Raw genomic sequence first — 17,122 nt, forward strand, 5'->3', positions numbered from 1 at the left:
GGCTGCAGTCGCAAGTGCAAGTGGTGGGCCTGGAGAGCTCGGGCCACGCTGTAGAGTTCTTGCCTAAAGCGTCGAGTAAGAAGGGTCTCTGGATGAAACCATACTCTATGAGATTGTAATTTGTATACTTAATTATTAGAGACTCTATTTACAGATGATATTACTGTGAAAATGTTGATTCTAGATAATCATTTCGTGCTGTTCTTTCAATTGTCCCTAAAAAGACAAGCCTCACCCCGGGCCGCATAAAACATTGTCTTGGACGGCAGCAGCATGCCTGACAATCACACCAAATCATGCACAAGGTGGCTGGTTGCATACAGTTAGTTACCAGGCCAATTAATCGACTTTAATGACACACTAGCACCCGAATTTGCCATTCCATTGAACTCTAGACCCTATCCCAGCATCTGTTGTCTCTGTCAAACAAGCTGAAGTTCGAGCTGAAGGTGAGACAGGGTAGGCACAGCAAGATGCCATTAGCATGCTCTAGAATAGGTGCATACAAGTAAAAGACGAATACGCACAAAGAGTAAATTCTAAGTTTATATCTGTTTCAAATACACCCATAGGCCTCATCCTTCGGAGCAGCTTTCCTACCTAAGCATTATCATTTCGCTGCTGCTGAACATCAATGCACCTATCGGGGCGGGTTGGACTTGATCGAAATAGTGGGCCTACCAAAGCTATGGCTGTGAGAGCAGATCAAACAAGGAACTCCAAGGTCGTTGGTCTCGTACGGATCTATCAGACTCTAGACTCATTTCAATCCCCTTTGGTACCACCGAGATCCTCATTTACGACTCCCTGAGCCAGGTAGCCTCACGCTGCCTTGGTGTTATGCACACCAACATGGACACCACCACCGACGAGGCACAACCCTCTACCTCACAAGCGACCGACATCGCCAAGATAAAGACGCTCCTCAAGGCAAAAGACGACACGCAGAGATTCGTAGGTCTCGCGCTCCTCAAGTCCGTCCTCGACGGCTCAGAAGAACTCCGACAAGATGAGAAGACTGTCCACAGCCTCTGGTCCAGCCTTTCACCAAAGTTCCTAGACCGGTTGTTACGCACCGGGTCGAAGCCTTCCAACAAGAATGCAAAGGAGATGCTTGATCTTGTTGTTTCTGTTTTGCACATCTTTTCTATATTGCTCCCTGACCAGGCAAAAAGTGACTCGAGGTTCATTGACAGAACTCCTTTGCTCGTCGCTGCTATTCTCTATAGGTATTGTGCTACACATGTACAACTCCAGGAAGATAAGACATACTGACAGGTGCAGCACCGAGGAAACCACAAATTTGATCCTTCAATTCCTCCATACCCTGGTCAGCTCACAGGCTGGAGCTCAAGCCTTTGTCAAGATTACCGACATAAGCTCACTCACCGAGATCGCTCCCACTCATGCAGCAGTCCTGGACATTCTGAGCTTTGCATGGCTCAACTCCATGACTGTGGTTGAAGACCCAAGTGCACTGGCTACGAAGATTGATACCACCATTCAGAGCCTGGTCTCGTCGTTTACTGGCACTGATGCCGTGACCCTTCTCGAGTTTCTCGGCTACTTTCTACGAAACGCCAACCCTACCGTAAGTCATCTTAAGAATCGAGAAACATGGTTAACTAATATGACCTATAGATCCTGCCTCGCCAGCCCAAGTGGCTGAAGAGCGTTGTCAACTATATCCAAAACCTCGTCACTAGTCGGCCAACCCCAGAGGCCCGCTCAGCCTACACAAACGCCGCGGCGTCCATACTCCAGACCTACCCCATCCAAGGCCCAAAGATCCTCTTCACAGACGCAAAGAAGGACGACAAGGCCTTCTCCTACCTCCTCATCAATCTCCTGCTTATCGACATTCGCTCTTCTGCCCCAACCCTCCTGGAGCAACTCAACACGCCCGAGTATCCAAAAGTCTCGAGAAGACTTACATCTGCATTCGACATCATCTCCATATTTGTGGGATACCTCGTGCAATGCCTCGAGGATGACTCATTGGAAACTTTCATCATGACACCCGACAACCTCCTTAAGCTCCGCAAGGGTATCTCTGAGACTATGTCTGTCACAGCTGAATACCTGCGTGATCGATGGGACGCTTCTGTTGCTGGAGCCATGGGCCTGCACCCAGATGCTCGTGCAGGCACAACAGAGACGACAACGGGCACTCACCACACCCTCGCCTGGGACTCTATCAAGGACAACGCTGACGAGGACATGTTCATCCTCTCTGCCGTCCGGGCGCTGGCGCTCTGGCTACGAGAAGATGACAATGACAGTCTACGCAAGGAGACGACAGGTTTGATGGACATGTTCATGGACCTTTACCAGTCCAGTTCCCAGGAGAAGCTCGACTTTCGCTCTCCTATTCTTGTCGCTCTCGAAGGCGTGACTACCATGGCCAAGGGCCGAGACTCGCTGCTTGCTAATGACGGATGGCGGATACTCACCAGCGATCTCAACTCGATCCTTCAGCATGGCTCACGCACTTGTACTGAGGAAGATGCCTCCCGAGCCACTGATATCGTCCGCATTCTTTTGCCCATTGTCGAGCAGGAGACGAGCGGCATACCTGAGGCGTGGATGGACCTCATCACCGCAGTGGCTGCGTGGGATGTGTCTGATGCTGAGCAGCCGTCGCCATCACTCATGGTACAGGAAGCACAGGTTGCCGCCTTGCAACTTTGCTGCGCGGTTCTTGTAGCCGCAAACAGCGGTATGAGAAAGAGATATCAGTATTCTATTGCTGCCATCAATGGTATCGCAGCTCAGCTTGGTGGTCATGTTGGACCGGATAGTCCTGTGAGGGAGATGCTAGACGATGTTCTCGCTACGCTGGGAGGATTGGCTCACGAGGGATGAGAAAAGCTGCTTGTGAAAAGCACAACAATCTTGCTTAGACGGGGTATCCATGGCTAAAGAAGATAGCCCGTTGAAATGTTCAACATGATAAGATACAGGACAGACAACGTGCCGTTCAACTGGCTATTCCTTCGGCGTCTTCCTACTGCGGCTGAACACACCCAAGCGCGAGTCCTCTTCATGCAAGGCCATGTCAGCGGCTTAACCGTCCCTCACCAGCCAGCGCCCGCATTTCGTCAGTCTGATTGAAGCTGCCACTCACTCTCCAATGCTGACCGAATGGGACATGCCGGTGAGGGGTAGATACGGCAAGCCCGGAATCAAAAGTGTATTTAACCAGCCATCCGTTCTCATGGCGCTCAAGGGGATGTAGAGGATTGAAAGAAATATGAGAAACTCGTGTTTATGCCCTGTTCAGCTACTCTGCAAGAGTTGAACCACCCATCACAAGAAGTAAATATATGAATCGCCTCAGCCATTGTATCAGTCTGCCTCTCCGTTTCACCCACATTAACCAATTTACCATCCCTCGGGCTCTCAGCACAATGTCAGCCACTCACTACGACGTCCTCGTCCTCGGCTCCGGCCAGGGAGGTAACCCCGTCGCCAAGGCCTTTGCCAAAGCCGGCCGCAAGACAGCCGTCGTCGAGCGCGCCGCCTTGGGGGGCACCTGTGTCAACGTCGGCTGCACACCGACAAAGACCATGATCGCATCCGGGCGTGCCGCGTATCTGGCGCGACGGGACAGCGACTACGGCGTGCGAGCTGGAAACGGCCACGTCGAGATCGACATGGCTCGCGTGAGACAGCGCAAGCGCGCCATCGTGGAGCAGTGGAACAGCGGTAGCGTCAAGGGGCTGGCCGCCGCGGGCGTCGAGGTTATCATGGGCGATGCTAGCTTCGTCGGTGATCGGAAGCTCAAGGTCGCGCTGCAGGACGGAGGCAACAAGGAGGTCAGCGCCGACACCGTGTTCCTCAATGTTGGAGAGAGGTCGGCGCGGCCCGAGATCCCAGGGCTGGATGACCTGGAGCCGGCACGTGTGCTGAATTCGACGTCCATCATGGAACTTGCTGAGGTTCCACGACATCTCGTTGTGCTTGGCGGCGGATACATCGGTCTCGAGTTTGGACAGCTCTTTCGCCGCCTGGGAGCTGATGTCACCGTCGTTCAAAGAGCGAGGCAACTCGTGCCGCGAGAGGATCCTGACGTGGCAGAATGTCTCCTCGATATCCTTCGGCAAGATGGCATCACAATACACTTGTCGAGTACGGTCGACTCCATCTCGGCCACAAAGAACGCAGAAACTCCCTTCTCGGTGAGCGTCAAGACTCCGACAGGTCAGACAGAAGTGTCAGGATCACATCTTCTCTTGGCAGCGGGCCGAGTACCCAATACAGATGGATTGAATCTCTCTGAAGTTGGCATCAAGACAACCGCCAAGGGGCACATCGTTGTGGATGAGAAGCTCCAAACCACAGCTTCAGGGGTCTATGCCCTGGGAGATTGCCATGGTGGCCCTGCCTTTACACACATGTCCTATGATGATTTCCGTATCATCCGCACCAACCTCCTTTCGGAGACCATGTCATCCACGACCCCAACCATGGCCACAACTCAGGCCTCTATCTCCCGAGTCCTAACCCCTTACTGCATGTACACTGATCCGCAGCTGGGTCACGTCGGCCTCCACGCCAGAGACCTCGCCAACAGTACCAGAGAGGTTAAAATGGCCAAGATGCCCATGAGTTATGTCGCAAGGGCACTAGAGACGGCGGAACCACGAGGTATGATGAAGGCGGCTGTGGACGCAAAGACGGGTGAGATCTTGGGTTTCACGTGTTTGGGTATTGAAGGAGGCGAGGTCATGTCGATTGTCCAGACTGCTATGATGGGTGGCTTGAAGTGGTGGGACCTGGAGGCGGCAGTATATGCCCATCCAACTTTGGCTGAGAGCTTGAACAACCTCTGGGGACACCTCGAATAAGCCGGCATGAGCGTATCTTGTGCCACGAGGCCTAGTCTGATAATGGAATCAAGATGCCTCAAGCGGTGCCGTCTGAGGCTGAGTGTTGGCTGTAGTTTCACCCTCATTCTTCGCTGCCGCCTCCGCCTTGGCTCGTCTCTTCCGAGCTCGTCGCACCTCAATCTCGACGCTGAGCATTTCGGCATTGACTGAGACGAGCCTGGGGATGATTTTCTCTACCGCCTGAACAGATTGCGTCTGGGCTGTGCGGAGTGGCATGGGTGCGAATATGCCATACCAGTACAATGGATTCCTGTTCTTCTTTGGCTTCTTGTGGGTGGACTCTTTGGTGCTGTCCTTTTCGGCCTTGTCCTCCGATTCCCCATCGTTTCCTTCGGTAGCAGTGCCCTCTTCCTTCTCCGACTCTTCAATAGGAGCATCTATGATGGAAAAGGACGGAATCTCTTTCTCGTCGACCTCGATGTCAAGAAGGCGGATGGCCTGCATCCTCTCATCGTAATGATCCTGGCCATATCTCATGCCTCGCTCGCCAGCAAAGTTTGCTCGTGCAATGTTCTGGTAGACATTGGACTGAATCTGTGATAAGCTCTTGCGTAGCTGGGTGTATTCATCCAGCAGGCCTAGATAGCGCTCGAGAAGCGCGTCGATGTGCTGTTGCTGGTCCATGGTTGTGTCGCTGAGGAGGTGGAATTGTGGATACTTCTGCGGTGTTCTCGTGTGATAGAGAGCTCACATATGATCTCTTCGGATATAAAAATTCTGCTGTAACCAAGAACTTCACGTCGTGCCGAATATTGATCAGATGTTGATAGGAAAGAGTTGCCTTGACAGCTCGGAGTCTATCTTGTGCAGGTGAAAGCTGCCTACGTAGCTATACTTTTACGGCTTAGCGTCGGTGTCAATTAACCACCATGTCAAAGCTCACAAGCATTTCACACCATGCATTCTCTGAGACACCAAACTCTTGAGGAGCGATTCATTCATCCTTATTCATGTTCCTACTTATGCCTCAGATGAATCTCTCCTCCGACCTCGAAACTTGACATTCAGAGGCCCGCCCGTGTATAGCATCGTTGGGATTGCAGACACAAACACAATGACACCCAGTGACCACCCTACAGTCCCCCATCCAGCACTATCTCTGATCATTCCGCCCAAGATGGGCCCTACCAATGATCCTCCAGAGTAGGCCATGTTGTACAGGCCGTACGCCTGGGCAATCTGTCCCACGCCCTCCTTCCCATCCTCGCCCTGGACAGACCAAGTGATCTCTGCCATGAGAGGGCCGAAAATGCACGACATGGTGATGCCAATGCCGACAAGGAGCCCACACAGCAGTATCTTGTCCTCGATCTTATTCTCCGAGACGAACCGCAGACACACGGCAAAGGGTGTTGCGAAGAAGAGGCCAAACGTGGCGAGCCACTTGGGTCCGTAACGATCGCTTATCATTCCAATGACGGGGCCGAGAAACGAGGGCAGAATGATGGGGAGGAAGATGAGTCCTGCACCAATTGAGTCCCAGCCGAATATCTCCTTGGTGAGTAGAGGAAGCGTGCTCTCTAAGGCGGTCTGGATAATTGCCTGAACGAGTGTTCCCCAGAGAGCAGCCAAGAAGCGAGGTCGTCGTAGCAGTCTGACCAGTGTCTTGATGGGCGTTCGCGATGGGTCCAGTTCTTCCTTGGTCGATTCATCTGTTGTTTGCGCTGGGGTCTTCGAATCCCCCTCGCCCTCTCCCTTGGACTCACCAGCCTGAACGCCCTCCAAGTCGGTGGACGTTGCAATCTCTGCATTGTCAAGCCATACCTTGGCCTCCTTGACCTCGATGATGACGAGACGCAGAACAATATCTACTGCAAGCAGACCAAAACACATGGCAAACACAGAGTAGTAACCCCCCTTGCCATACACAACCCCTCCAAGTAGAGGTGCCGTCAGGATGCCAAGACTGCAGGCCATGCTGATCCAGCCCATTGCCTTGCCGACATGGTCCTTATCCACAGTATCGACAACCAAGGCCAGACCAACAGTCCAGGTGAGAGCCGCTGATATACCCTGGAGGACACGGCCGACGAGGAAGAGCGGGAGGTTTCGTCCTACGCAGAGGAAGACGGTAGCTCCAGCCAGCAAGATGAGACCAATAAGCATTGGGATTCGGCGGTTCTGGATTCTATCTGCCAGGTATCCCCAAACAGCTGTGTTTCAAACTACATGTCAACACCCGTCTCACCAAGGGGAGGAGTTACATACGAGACCCGCCGAGAAGAGCGGCGCCATAGACGGCCAGTGCTATCGAAACCCAGTACTGGACTCTGTCTGTGCTGATGCCAACCCGGTTTTCGAGAGAGAATGGCAGCACAGGGACGATGACGCCGTACAAGAAGATGTCCTATCGAATAGGTCAGCTCGGTTTGTGACAGAACGGTGCCAAGTATTACAGTAAAGATGGCAAAAGAACAGGTGGTGACGATTAGACCAGCTGATGATCGCAACTTGAGAAGTTTCGGCGGCTTGTCCTGCCGCGTCCACTCGAGAATCGCCATTATGGGCAGCTGAGAGGCTCTATGGGCAATGTCCTGTACGACAACCTCTCTGGCAGCAGAACTCCGAGTCGTCGAGCTTTCACGGGCTGACAAGCCTTGGGCTGTTGGTTTTTATCCGCCCGAGTTTCCTGTCGCTTCGCCGTACCCACACCAACTTTCCGGACTCGGGCATCTCGCGCCCCGACGACCGGGAGCTCGAATGGATGGGTTGCAGGTCCCGGATCGCCACATGGGGTTAGCGCACCAGCTCGAATCTGTTCATGACCCCAGATGTTCGCCGAAAGATGCGGAGTGAGTTGAGGCTAGTTGCGGAAAGAATTGATCTCTATCTGGAGCTTGACGTCGCTGCTTCAAGGTTGGCCGATGGATGAAGGGCTCTAACATGGGGCCAGGCACTTTGGTTCAGCTCTGGGCCAGGTTTGGTAGGTCAGAGATTTGCCACGATGAGTACCGAGTACGAGCCTGAATCGAGTATATTGAAGACTATATTGAGGTAGTTCCCGCCTAAAAATACACATCAGATTGGCTCTACGTCGGTAGTTGAACTTGACTAGGACTTCCTAGTCAATAGTACCTGGATATGTATTTGCGTATATGGCATCTTGCGTCGCAGATAAAGCTGCCCCCTGAGCTCAACATTCCCAGTTGCAGACAGAACACTTGGCATTGCTACCCACCAAGTCGGCAACAATTTCCAGTTCTATTGTTGAGTATACCCGACGTTGTGTTGCAGGAAACAAACATGATCTATCCGCAACTAGCTCCAGTCGTTCGCCGACAAGTTCGCCGACGCCTACGCCGAAGATGGCGCGGCTGACCGCTCACACTGTATCGACAGCACTAACGAGAGCCAGACCATTCCAGCCAGTAATATCTCTTCATTCTGCCTGCACACTGGGAGGGCTTGCAGAGCAAAAGTCGAGGAGGCTGATTGACAACAAATCGAAGGGCGAGGGTGCAGATTTGCACTAGGCCCGGCCTGGGCCGTGATGGAGCAACGTGCAGACCGTTAGCGATTGGAGCTGGATGTGCCATGTCTCAGGTTACCCACGAACGAACGAACGAACGAACGGGGGACACTCTCTTCGTGCAGTGCAGTGCTGCAGAGTCTGAGCGTCGAGAGCCTGGCTGACCCAATGTGAGACAGGCAGCTGGGCCGCATGTTTCCATTTCGTCCCATGTTGATGAAGATGGGATGCAAGTTGAACAGACTCTTGTCAGTCTGATAGGAAACTGAAAACTGACAGGTCTAGCTCACAAGGGGAAAAAAAAGAGAAACAGGATGCCCGACGAGTGATCTCCGATGCATAAAGTCGTACAAGGAACCCTTGGTTGATGTAATATCCCTGGGCTGAAGCTTGAGTGTGGGCTTGGAAACAAGGACCCTTGATCGCGCGTGTGTTTTGATGGATGGGCAACGTGAATGAGGCGGGAGCTGGGGTCTTGGATCCCGAGATTTGGGTCCGGCTAGCTCCTGTGATATTCCCCGGTATGGATGAGACTAAGGCAGGATCCCTTTCTGCAAGGCTGTCTTGTCTGTGTCTGTGTGTTTTGTCTGATGGGAATATGCCGCGGTGGTGGTAATGCTGACTGTCGGCATGTGCAAGTGCCGACATGCTATTGCATATCTTGCCATGGATGGTGGTCGTCTGGAAGCCTCTAGGGACACAGACCGAGTCCTGTTGCTGGTGAAAGGAGATGGTATCATGACATGGATAAGGACCCTTTTTCTTTGACCACGAGTTACATATACCTTCTGAGGCGAGTTTGTCCCAGACCAGACCCCAAGGCTCACCGGAAGCACAGAGCGCAAGGTGACCGACCCATCGAGAGTCGTGTTTCTCGGTCACGCGTGGTTCGCAATTTGCTTTCGAGGCGGGAGGCGGTTTGGCATCGTCCCCCAATCTCACACAATCTGATGAGCCAGTCTCGTCTACATGAGCAAGGACCATCTCGCAGTTCCCCTTGCTGGTTGGTTTAGTCAGGATATAGGGGATTTGCCCAGGGCTAATGAAGGCATGGGCCAGAGGGAGCTCCCTGCAAAGGCTGAACAACCACCACCCCCCCGGTCTCTCATCATCAGATGGAATTCATCTCGAAGGTCGACTCGACCTCGGACAATCAAGGTCAGACCGGCAGAGCAGGTGAGCCTCGAACTGGAGATAAGGGTGTGAGTCTCTGTGTGACAAGATGGCATCACCTCCAGGACGAGATGAAGTCGGCAAGTAATCAAGGACCAGACAAGCATGTTTCCCCAACAAAGAAAAGAGAGGCACAAAGAGCAAAAGCCCATCCCATTATGACGAACCTGCCCACCCCCCGGGGAAAACTGACCATCATTTGTCCACTCTTTGGCCCCTATTCAAGCTGCCCATGCCCAAGTACTGTCCTGCCCTTTGTTGCTTGCTTGCTTGCTTGCTCGTGCAAGCATCTCGTAGGTGGCATCTCTCGTCGAGGGTGGCTCAAACGTCGCTCAACCCTGATGTCGTCATCAAACGTCGACGAGCCTTGTCGCAGCATTCCTCGCTCTGCCTTAAGTTGGCTGTCTGCTAAAAAGGGTCCCTTTTCCAAGGGCACGGTTCTCCCGCACGACGTAATACCGCCGACTGGGGCTTTTTCATTGTCAATCAAGCCAAAGCTCGCCGGTGTTTCTTTTTCTCTCTCTGCCCTCCTGCCCCTGACTTGCGGTTTCACGTTTGTTTCCCGTAGCGGCTCTGGTTGGTCGTTGCAAGGGGCCCAAAGAGCCCCAAGTTCACGCTCGGTTTTTTTGTTCTTCACCATCCATCGTCTGGGGGTCGTCACGGACGCGATCCGGTTTAGAGGATTTCTCCGATGGAGGTAGGTATCCGCAGCTAGGAGGATACCTGCGTGTCCTGCTGATAGCTTGAGGAGCTAGCGGTATCTGGACGTGGACAACTAACAGAGGAGAAAAGGCCATACTTAGCTGCCTCTTAGAATTGCACCATCACTGACTGTTTTTAGAGGCCATGAGCAAAATGTGATGATAATTGTAAAATATGTTGAACCGTAAAGCGTCCATCTCAAATGCCTTATCAGCTCCCTCCATCTTGCATGGCTCCTTGATGGGATGGAACCCGTTCTCTTGGATAAGTTATTTGACGGACTAGTCCAGTACCTACCAGGTTCACTAGTAGGTACCAGCCTTGGTGGGGACGGGCCTCTGATCACTTGGGGCTCGGGGCTCTTCATCCACTAGAATGTCCGCCCTGGAGATGTCCATGGCCTCCAGCTCCAGAGGCGCCCAGGCCAGGCGCGTCCGCCCACCCGTGCCCGGGCCCGTTTTCCATGACATGGATGCATCGCTCATCAACTTGAACGCCCCCTTCCTCTGCCTGCTTCACGGGGTTCACCAATTCCTTTGACTGTCCTGCTTTGTCTCGTCTCTGCGACTTCTTACTTATCTCTTTGGCCTTGTCAGGTTATCGACGGCCTCGAGGGCAAGCTCCTTTTCTCCTCGGAGCACGACATCCACCTCGCTCATTACAAAGGTCCTCGTGCCTCCCTCACTCGACGATCAGTCCTACAAGGAGGAGGAGATACGGATAGACGTACAGCAATCAAGAGAAGAGGTTGGTGGGTTCCATTTTCTTGATCCTTCCTCTGCTGCCTGTTGGGGAAACTCATTTGACTGTGCTGCTGCATCACCATCCATCATCATCACATCCACCATCCCAGCGTGCTACGCCGTCTGGCTCAATCTTGCCCATCATCCTTCCATCTCTCATCTCATTCATTCACTCGTCCATCCCGGACGCACGCACGCGCGCCGTTGTCTTTCCTCCACTTGGTTATCCACTCTTGCCCACGTCGCAAATCGGCCTTGGCCGACTCTTCTGGAGCTTTGCTTGGCTGGTGGTAGTCTACCTGAACAAGCAACAGAGGACGACAACGACGGTACAGTACCACCCTGTTACTCTCACGTTCACGCTCATCACCACCATTCACAGCCTTGGCTGGCTGGTTCTGTCTCTCTGTCACCAAACCAAGTTATTATTACCAGGCTTGCTTGCTTGCCTGCCTCCTCATCTTTGGACCTAGGTACTTACCCACCTAGGCTAAACCTGGGAATCGTGCTGCTCCAACCCCCTCCCCTCTCATCCATCCTATCCCATCCCCTGCTTGGTCTGTCTGGCTTTGGTCTGGTCTGGTCTGGTCTGTTCTGGCTGGTCGGGTCCTTCTGCCTGCTGGCCTTGCACTTCCACTTCCTGCCTGGCTTGCTTTTGGTTTCTGGTGCTGTCCACTCCCCCCAAGGCCCACTATTACCTACCGACCTACCGCTGCCTCTGCTTCTGCCACTGCCACTCCCGTCCAATCTCACTTCCACCACTGGCCGGCCACCTGCCCGCCGCTGCCTACCTCTACCGCCTCCAGTGCCTCCCGTCACCACTTAACTTGACGTTACCCACTGTCAGCGACTCGCTCATCAACTAAGCTAACCGTGCCTCCCACCTTTTTGCGCAGGTCCGGTCCTGAGGTCCCCGTCTCCATTCATCGCTCGCTCGAGTCGACCACAGCCTCCTTCTCTCCATCTCCACCCGCTGCTGCAACAGCGCCCAAAACGCAAGGAAGCAACCTCGATACCAACCTGCTACTTGCTACTGCAAACCGCATCCACCGCATCCTCACCTCCACCATTTCCATCCGCCATCCATCTCCAGCCAACTCGTCCCTCGTTGCCTTGCCTACCTACCTCCCATCTTCCGATATATCCTCTCCGATTCCGACTACGACTTCGTCTTCTCCGCTCCCGCTTCCTCCCCGCTCTTTCACCTCTCACCGTTCGCGCGCGCACCCGCCCGCCAATAGAAGCTTCATCACTCGAGAGCCTCTGCATACCACCTTAGCGTAGTCGAGCTCCTGCCGAGGAGCTGTCGAGAGGAATCATGACGGTTGTCGCAACGATCAAGTAAGTTCTGTCGCTTTTTGCCTGCCGCCCTTTACTGGGATTTTTTCTGCCTGTGCCTGCTCCAGGCTGCCTTTCTCTGGACAGCATCACCCCAAGCATGCCTGCGCATCGCCTCTGCATGCCATCTCCTTTCTCTCCTGCCACTTCTTCGGCTGCTTGCAGAAGCTAACCAGTCTCCTCTTGATAGGTGCGTCGTCGTCGGCGATGGTGCTGTTGGAAAGACTTGCCTTCTCATCAGCTACACAACAAACAAGTTCCCCTCCGAATATGTTCCGACCGTCTTTGACAACTACGCCGTCACGGTAATGTGAGTCCTACTTGCACGCCCATCAGATCTACGCCAGCCCCCACGCCATGCCGCGCCCCCACATACAATGGTTGTTCTTTGCTGTCAAGATTGCGGTGATGGACCCCTAGTACATGTCGAATTCCAGATATGCGCAATCGACTTGGGGATATTGTCACTTGACGCCATGGCGCACGGTCATCTAGGACGGGCTAACCGGTGGCAGGATTGGTGATGAGCCATACACTCTGGGCCTGTTCGATACTGCCGGTCAAGAAGATTACGACCGACTCCGACCTCTCTCATATCCCCAGACGGATGTTTTCCTTGTCTGCTTCAGCGTCACCTCGCCTGCCTCGTTCGAAAACGTCCGCGAGAAGTGGTTCCCCGAGGTCCGCCACCACTGCCCTGGTGTCCCCTGCCTGATTGTCGGTACCCAGGTGGATTTGAGAGATGACCCCAGCGTCCGGGACAAGCTGTCGAAGCAGAAGATGGCCCCGGTGCGACGGGAGGACGGCGAGCGAATGGCCAAGGATCTGGGTGCGGTCAAGTACGTCGAATGCAGCGCTCTGACTCAGTACAAGCTTAAGGACGTCTTTGATGAGGTATGTTGGGGAAAAGCCGAGTGGTCTATGCCTATACAGATAGGCGACTCTGAGTATCTGCTAACTACCTGTGCAGGCCATTGTGGCGGCCCTTGAACCCCCCGTCCCCAAGAAGGCTGGCTCCAGGGGGCACAAGTGCCTTGTCCTATAAACGGATAGGCACGAGCCGCAGCCGCGCCACGACCAAAAACCATTCTTCACCCTCCCCTGAAAATGGTTGATTAGCCAAGAAGGCCTTGGCAGGCATTAGCGGGCAGAGAGTCCTCTGGCGTGGGTGCGGCAAGACTAGATTGGGATGACCCGAGCGAATGGAACGGAATGCGATGGGATCTCACAAGAAATGGTCATCCTGTGTTTGATATGGATCGGATAACGGAACGAAACTTGGGGAGCAGGCGTCTTGTTCCGTGACGAAGAGACGATGGTTTTCGAGGGCGACGTATGCGATGGACTCTCCTAGGCCGCTGAGCGTGGCCATAGTCTGCCGGAGACTCTATGATGAGCCAGCCCAGCCCCATGAGCCTCTCTGAAGTTTCCTTGGACCGGGATCTACAACGCTGTTTATTCCTTGATTCTCGCCCGAAGGTTTCTGAGGTAGGAGGATGGACCAAAGGATGGAAACGAAACCGGAAGAGCGGACGGGAGACGATTCATACATCCAGGTGGGAATGCTTTGATAGGACAGTTTGGCGATTGGGGTGCAATTTACATCGATGTCTTGTCTTGTTCGTCTTGCTTGACTTTATAGAAAGTTTGTATTTTTCTACTTACTCGAAGTCTGCTGTTATTGTCGTGTGTGTGTATAATCAAGAACTTGACATGACGTAGACCAACACCAGCCGAGAGGAGTCTCGGATGCTGCATCCGAGGTGAGGCATGTCTCGGTGAAGGAGCTTCGGATTCCTCATGACCGTATTCCGGGCCGGTCTCGTGCTGCAGTTGGAGACTTTGGGATTTTCATGATGCCAGTGGGGATGGGAGGGAGAATGGCACGGTCATGGCATGAGGCGGTGGACGGATGGTAGATGTTGTATTGGTGACATTGCCATGTAGGACATGGATGCAGAGCTGCAGTTGCTCATGAATCATGTCAAGGGAACCTTGAAGATGGACAAGTCACCTTGTTAACAACGGCAACCCAAGGCCATGGTCAACCTCGGATGGAGGTTCGTCTGTCATTGGAGATAAGACGGGAGTCGGAGTCTCCTGCCCCCGTCGCGTCAACTTTCCCTTCTCAACCTAGCCCCGACGCAAGCCCGCTAACCTCCGGCCCCGTTCCCGGGACCGCCCCTCCTCTGCTCTGGCCGACTCGGAGTCAAAATGGCAACAAACTGCCTCATTCGGGTTCGGACGACGGCCATCTTCTCCAACTTTTTTTTTTTCTGTAGGCCGAGCGAGAGGAGAGGCGGGGAGAGAGAAGGGACGCGGGGGTGCTTTGTCGCTGGGCGATTGGCCAATCGGGCGCCTGGCTGCATAACTGTACTGTATCTCATCGCGTGGTCTGTCGGCATCAGGCCTCTTTGTCAAAACTCTAGCCCATTGGCCCGCGGGGACCGTAGACATGGAGAGTTTCGTTCTTGCATGACCAAATGACAAGCCTTGCGACTCGACTCGAGTAGATCCCATCCCGACTCGTGGGGCCGGCCGCCGGCGCCGGTGGGGGAGGGCATGCCACTTTGGACGATGCAGACAACTATAATAGACCTCGCTGCCTCCCCCTTCTTTCTCTCTTCCTCCTCTTCTTCTTCCTCAGGACTATAGGTTTGGACTGCAACCAGAATGAAGTCTTCAGCTCTCTTGAACCTGCTGGCCCTGACAGGGCTGGCCTCAGCCTGCGCTCATGATCATGACGACAAGGAGTGGACCAAGGAGGAACTGGATGAGCTCGAGGCGAAATGGGGCTATGAGGTATGTCTTGCTCGTTGACCCCGTGAGAATTGCCCGACTTACACTCAACCAAATAGTGGCCCTTTGCTGGCATCAACACCTTTGCCCACCTGAACCACGTCAAGTGCCTCACAGAGCCCACAGAGCCCTTCGATATCGCAATCGTTGGTGCTCCCTTTGACACAGCTGTCAGCTACAGACCGGGCGCACGCTTCGGTCCCCGTGCCATCCGCTCCGCCTCGGCACGCCAGACATCGTTCCGCGGCTTCAACCCTCGCGCCGGCATCAACCCCTACCAGAATTGGGCCAAGATCGTCGACTGTGGCGATATCAGCATCACTCCCCTTGACAACAACATCGCACAGGAGCAGATGACCCAGGCCTTCAAGCAGCTCGGCAAGCGAAAGACCGTATCCTCCCTGGCACCCAAGCCCAAGTTGATGACCCTGGGCGGCGACCACAGTCTAGCACTGCCTGCTCTGAGGGCCCTGAATCACATTTATGGCAAGCCTATCCAGGTTTTGCACTTTGATGGTGAGTTTCGACTGCTTGGTCTACTTCAGGGAGGCAGACTTCTCCATTTGCGATACAGAACTGACATGTATTCTCAGCTCATCTCGACACCTGGAACCCGGCTGCCTATCCATCCTGGTGGGGAGCCTCTCAATTCACCCATGGGTCCATGTTCTGGATGGCCAACCAGGAAGGCCTTCTCTCCAACTCGTCCTCAGAGGCCTCTGTCCACGCCGGCCTGCGCACTCGCCTCTCGGGTGACGATTTTGCCGACAACGAGGATGACACCTCGCAGAACTGGGTCCGTTTCACTGCTGATGACATTGACGAGATCGGCACCAAGGGTATCATTGACGGTATCCTCAAGGTCCTCGGCACCGAGAACCCCGTCTACCTGTCCGTCGACATCGACGTCCTCGACCCGGCCTTTGCCCCCGGTACCGGTACTCCTGAGCCTGGTGGCTGGTCAACTCGCGAGTTCATCCGCATTCTGCGCGGTCTCGAAGGCCTTAACCTTGTTGGCGCTGACGTTGTCGAGGTGTCGCCCGCGTACCAAAACGGCGGGGAGGAGACCGCCCTGGCTGCAGCTCAGGTCGTGTACGAGATCATCTCGTCCATGGTGAAGCGAGGACTCGCCGATGGTGGAAAGGAGGCGAAGACTGCTGGCTCTGCCGGAAAGGATGAGCTGTAAAGCTAAGGTGTATATTTTATCTGACATTGATCAACATGGCTGCTGGATATTGCCATCAAGGGTTGATGTGTCTACGAGTTATGACAGGTGCGAGGGGGCAACCACAACGACGGTGTCTGTGTTAGAAAGGCGTATGGTTGGGGTTATGAATCGATGTAGAAAGCGAAACTAGAATGAGAAAAGTCAGAGAAAGTTCATAGTACTTCAAGTTCGTTGAAGTGACGCCAGCAGTTCTCTGTTCCCTCCTCCACGACTGGCACCAATGATGAACTTGTAGAGTCTCTAGGGAGATAGCGAGACACTGCCTCGAAGACAACTTGGAAATGGTATCAACTGTCCAAGGGCGATTTGTCCTTCTGCCGCACGGTATGCACAGCATCTGGTGGATGTAAGTTCATTGAGGCTGTCTTCTCTGGCCTGATCTAGGCTTGGACCTTACAAGGTGCCACTTTGCCTCGATACCATGACGAGAATGCCTATCTGGCCCGGACTTCTGAGCTATGACAGCTCTGGACTTGACGAGTTGCTCGCTTAGACATCCACCAACAGATTGCTCCCCCGCTTATGGGCCATTGGACGCTGCGATAGGGGTGAAAGGATGTGTCCAGGCCATGACATAACTTAATGAAAGCAAGGAGGGCCAAGAGTCAGATATGATGGTTTGCCGATGGTGAAAATAGCCTAAACAAAAGGCTTCTAAAAACAAAAACGCATTGCTTGACCCATACGGGATATTCCAGTCCAGGTCTTAACTTGAAGGTCGTTTCAGGTGACGAAGCGAACTTGAGCTTTTTTTTTTTTTTTTTTGGACCCAGTATTT

The 17,122-nt window shown here is 53.7% G+C and overlaps 6 protein-coding genes across 6 annotated transcripts; 4 read left to right on the forward strand and 2 right to left on the reverse strand.

Moving 5' to 3' along the window:
- Nucleotides 1–852: 852 nt before the first annotated feature.
- NCS57_01039800 (uncharacterized protein) lies at nucleotides 853–2,865 on the forward strand (the record flags this gene model as incomplete). The annotated part of the gene is made up of 3 exons (XM_053060144.1): nucleotides 853–1,229; nucleotides 1,285–1,591; nucleotides 1,642–2,865. The coding sequence occupies 3 exons, from the start codon at nucleotides 853–855 to the stop codon at nucleotides 2,863–2,865; spliced, it is 1,908 nt and encodes a 635-aa protein (XP_052910538.1).
- A 461-nt stretch (nucleotides 2,866–3,326) lies between these two features.
- On the forward strand, nucleotides 3,327–4,850 carry NCS57_01039900 (uncharacterized protein; the record flags this gene model as incomplete). The annotated part of the gene is made up of 1 exon (XM_053060145.1): nucleotides 3,327–4,850. The coding sequence occupies one exon, from the start codon at nucleotides 3,327–3,329 to the stop codon at nucleotides 4,848–4,850; it is 1,524 nt and encodes a 507-aa protein (XP_052910539.1).
- Nucleotides 4,851–4,898: 48 nt separating this feature from the next.
- NCS57_01040000 (uncharacterized protein) lies at nucleotides 4,899–5,516 on the reverse strand (the record flags this gene model as incomplete). The annotated part of the gene is made up of 1 exon (XM_053060146.1): nucleotides 4,899–5,516. The coding sequence occupies one exon, from the start codon at nucleotides 5,514–5,516 to the stop codon at nucleotides 4,899–4,901; it is 618 nt and encodes a 205-aa protein (XP_052910540.1).
- A 336-nt stretch (nucleotides 5,517–5,852) lies between these two features.
- NCS57_01040100 (MFS domain-containing protein) lies at nucleotides 5,853–7,393 on the reverse strand (the record flags this gene model as incomplete). Its single annotated transcript, XM_053060147.1, has 3 exons — nucleotides 5,853–7,045; nucleotides 7,101–7,239; nucleotides 7,289–7,393. 3 exons carry the CDS (start codon nucleotides 7,391–7,393, stop codon nucleotides 5,853–5,855), a joined length of 1,437 nt encoding a protein of 478 aa, XP_052910541.1.
- Nucleotides 7,394–12,297: 4,904 nt separating this feature from the next.
- Nucleotides 12,298–13,362, forward strand: NCS57_01040200 (Cell division control protein 42-like protein; the record flags this gene model as incomplete). Its single annotated transcript, XM_053060148.1, has 4 exons — nucleotides 12,298–12,320; nucleotides 12,508–12,627; nucleotides 12,833–13,211; nucleotides 13,288–13,362. The coding sequence occupies 4 exons, from the start codon at nucleotides 12,298–12,300 to the stop codon at nucleotides 13,360–13,362; spliced, it is 597 nt and encodes a 198-aa protein (XP_052910542.1).
- Nucleotides 13,363–14,990: 1,628 nt separating this feature from the next.
- On the forward strand, nucleotides 14,991–16,302 carry NCS57_01040300 (uncharacterized protein; the record flags this gene model as incomplete). Its single annotated transcript, XM_053060149.1, has 3 exons — nucleotides 14,991–15,119; nucleotides 15,176–15,632; nucleotides 15,710–16,302. 3 exons carry the CDS (start codon nucleotides 14,991–14,993, stop codon nucleotides 16,300–16,302), a joined length of 1,179 nt encoding a protein of 392 aa, XP_052910543.1.
- Nucleotides 16,303–17,122: the final 820 nt, after the last annotated feature.

This window comes from Fusarium keratoplasticum, chromosome 8, assembly GCF_025433545.1.
Source record: "Fusarium keratoplasticum isolate Fu6.1 chromosome 8, whole genome shotgun sequence".
NCBI lineage: Eukaryota > Fungi > Ascomycota > Sordariomycetes > Hypocreales > Nectriaceae > Fusarium > Fusarium keratoplasticum.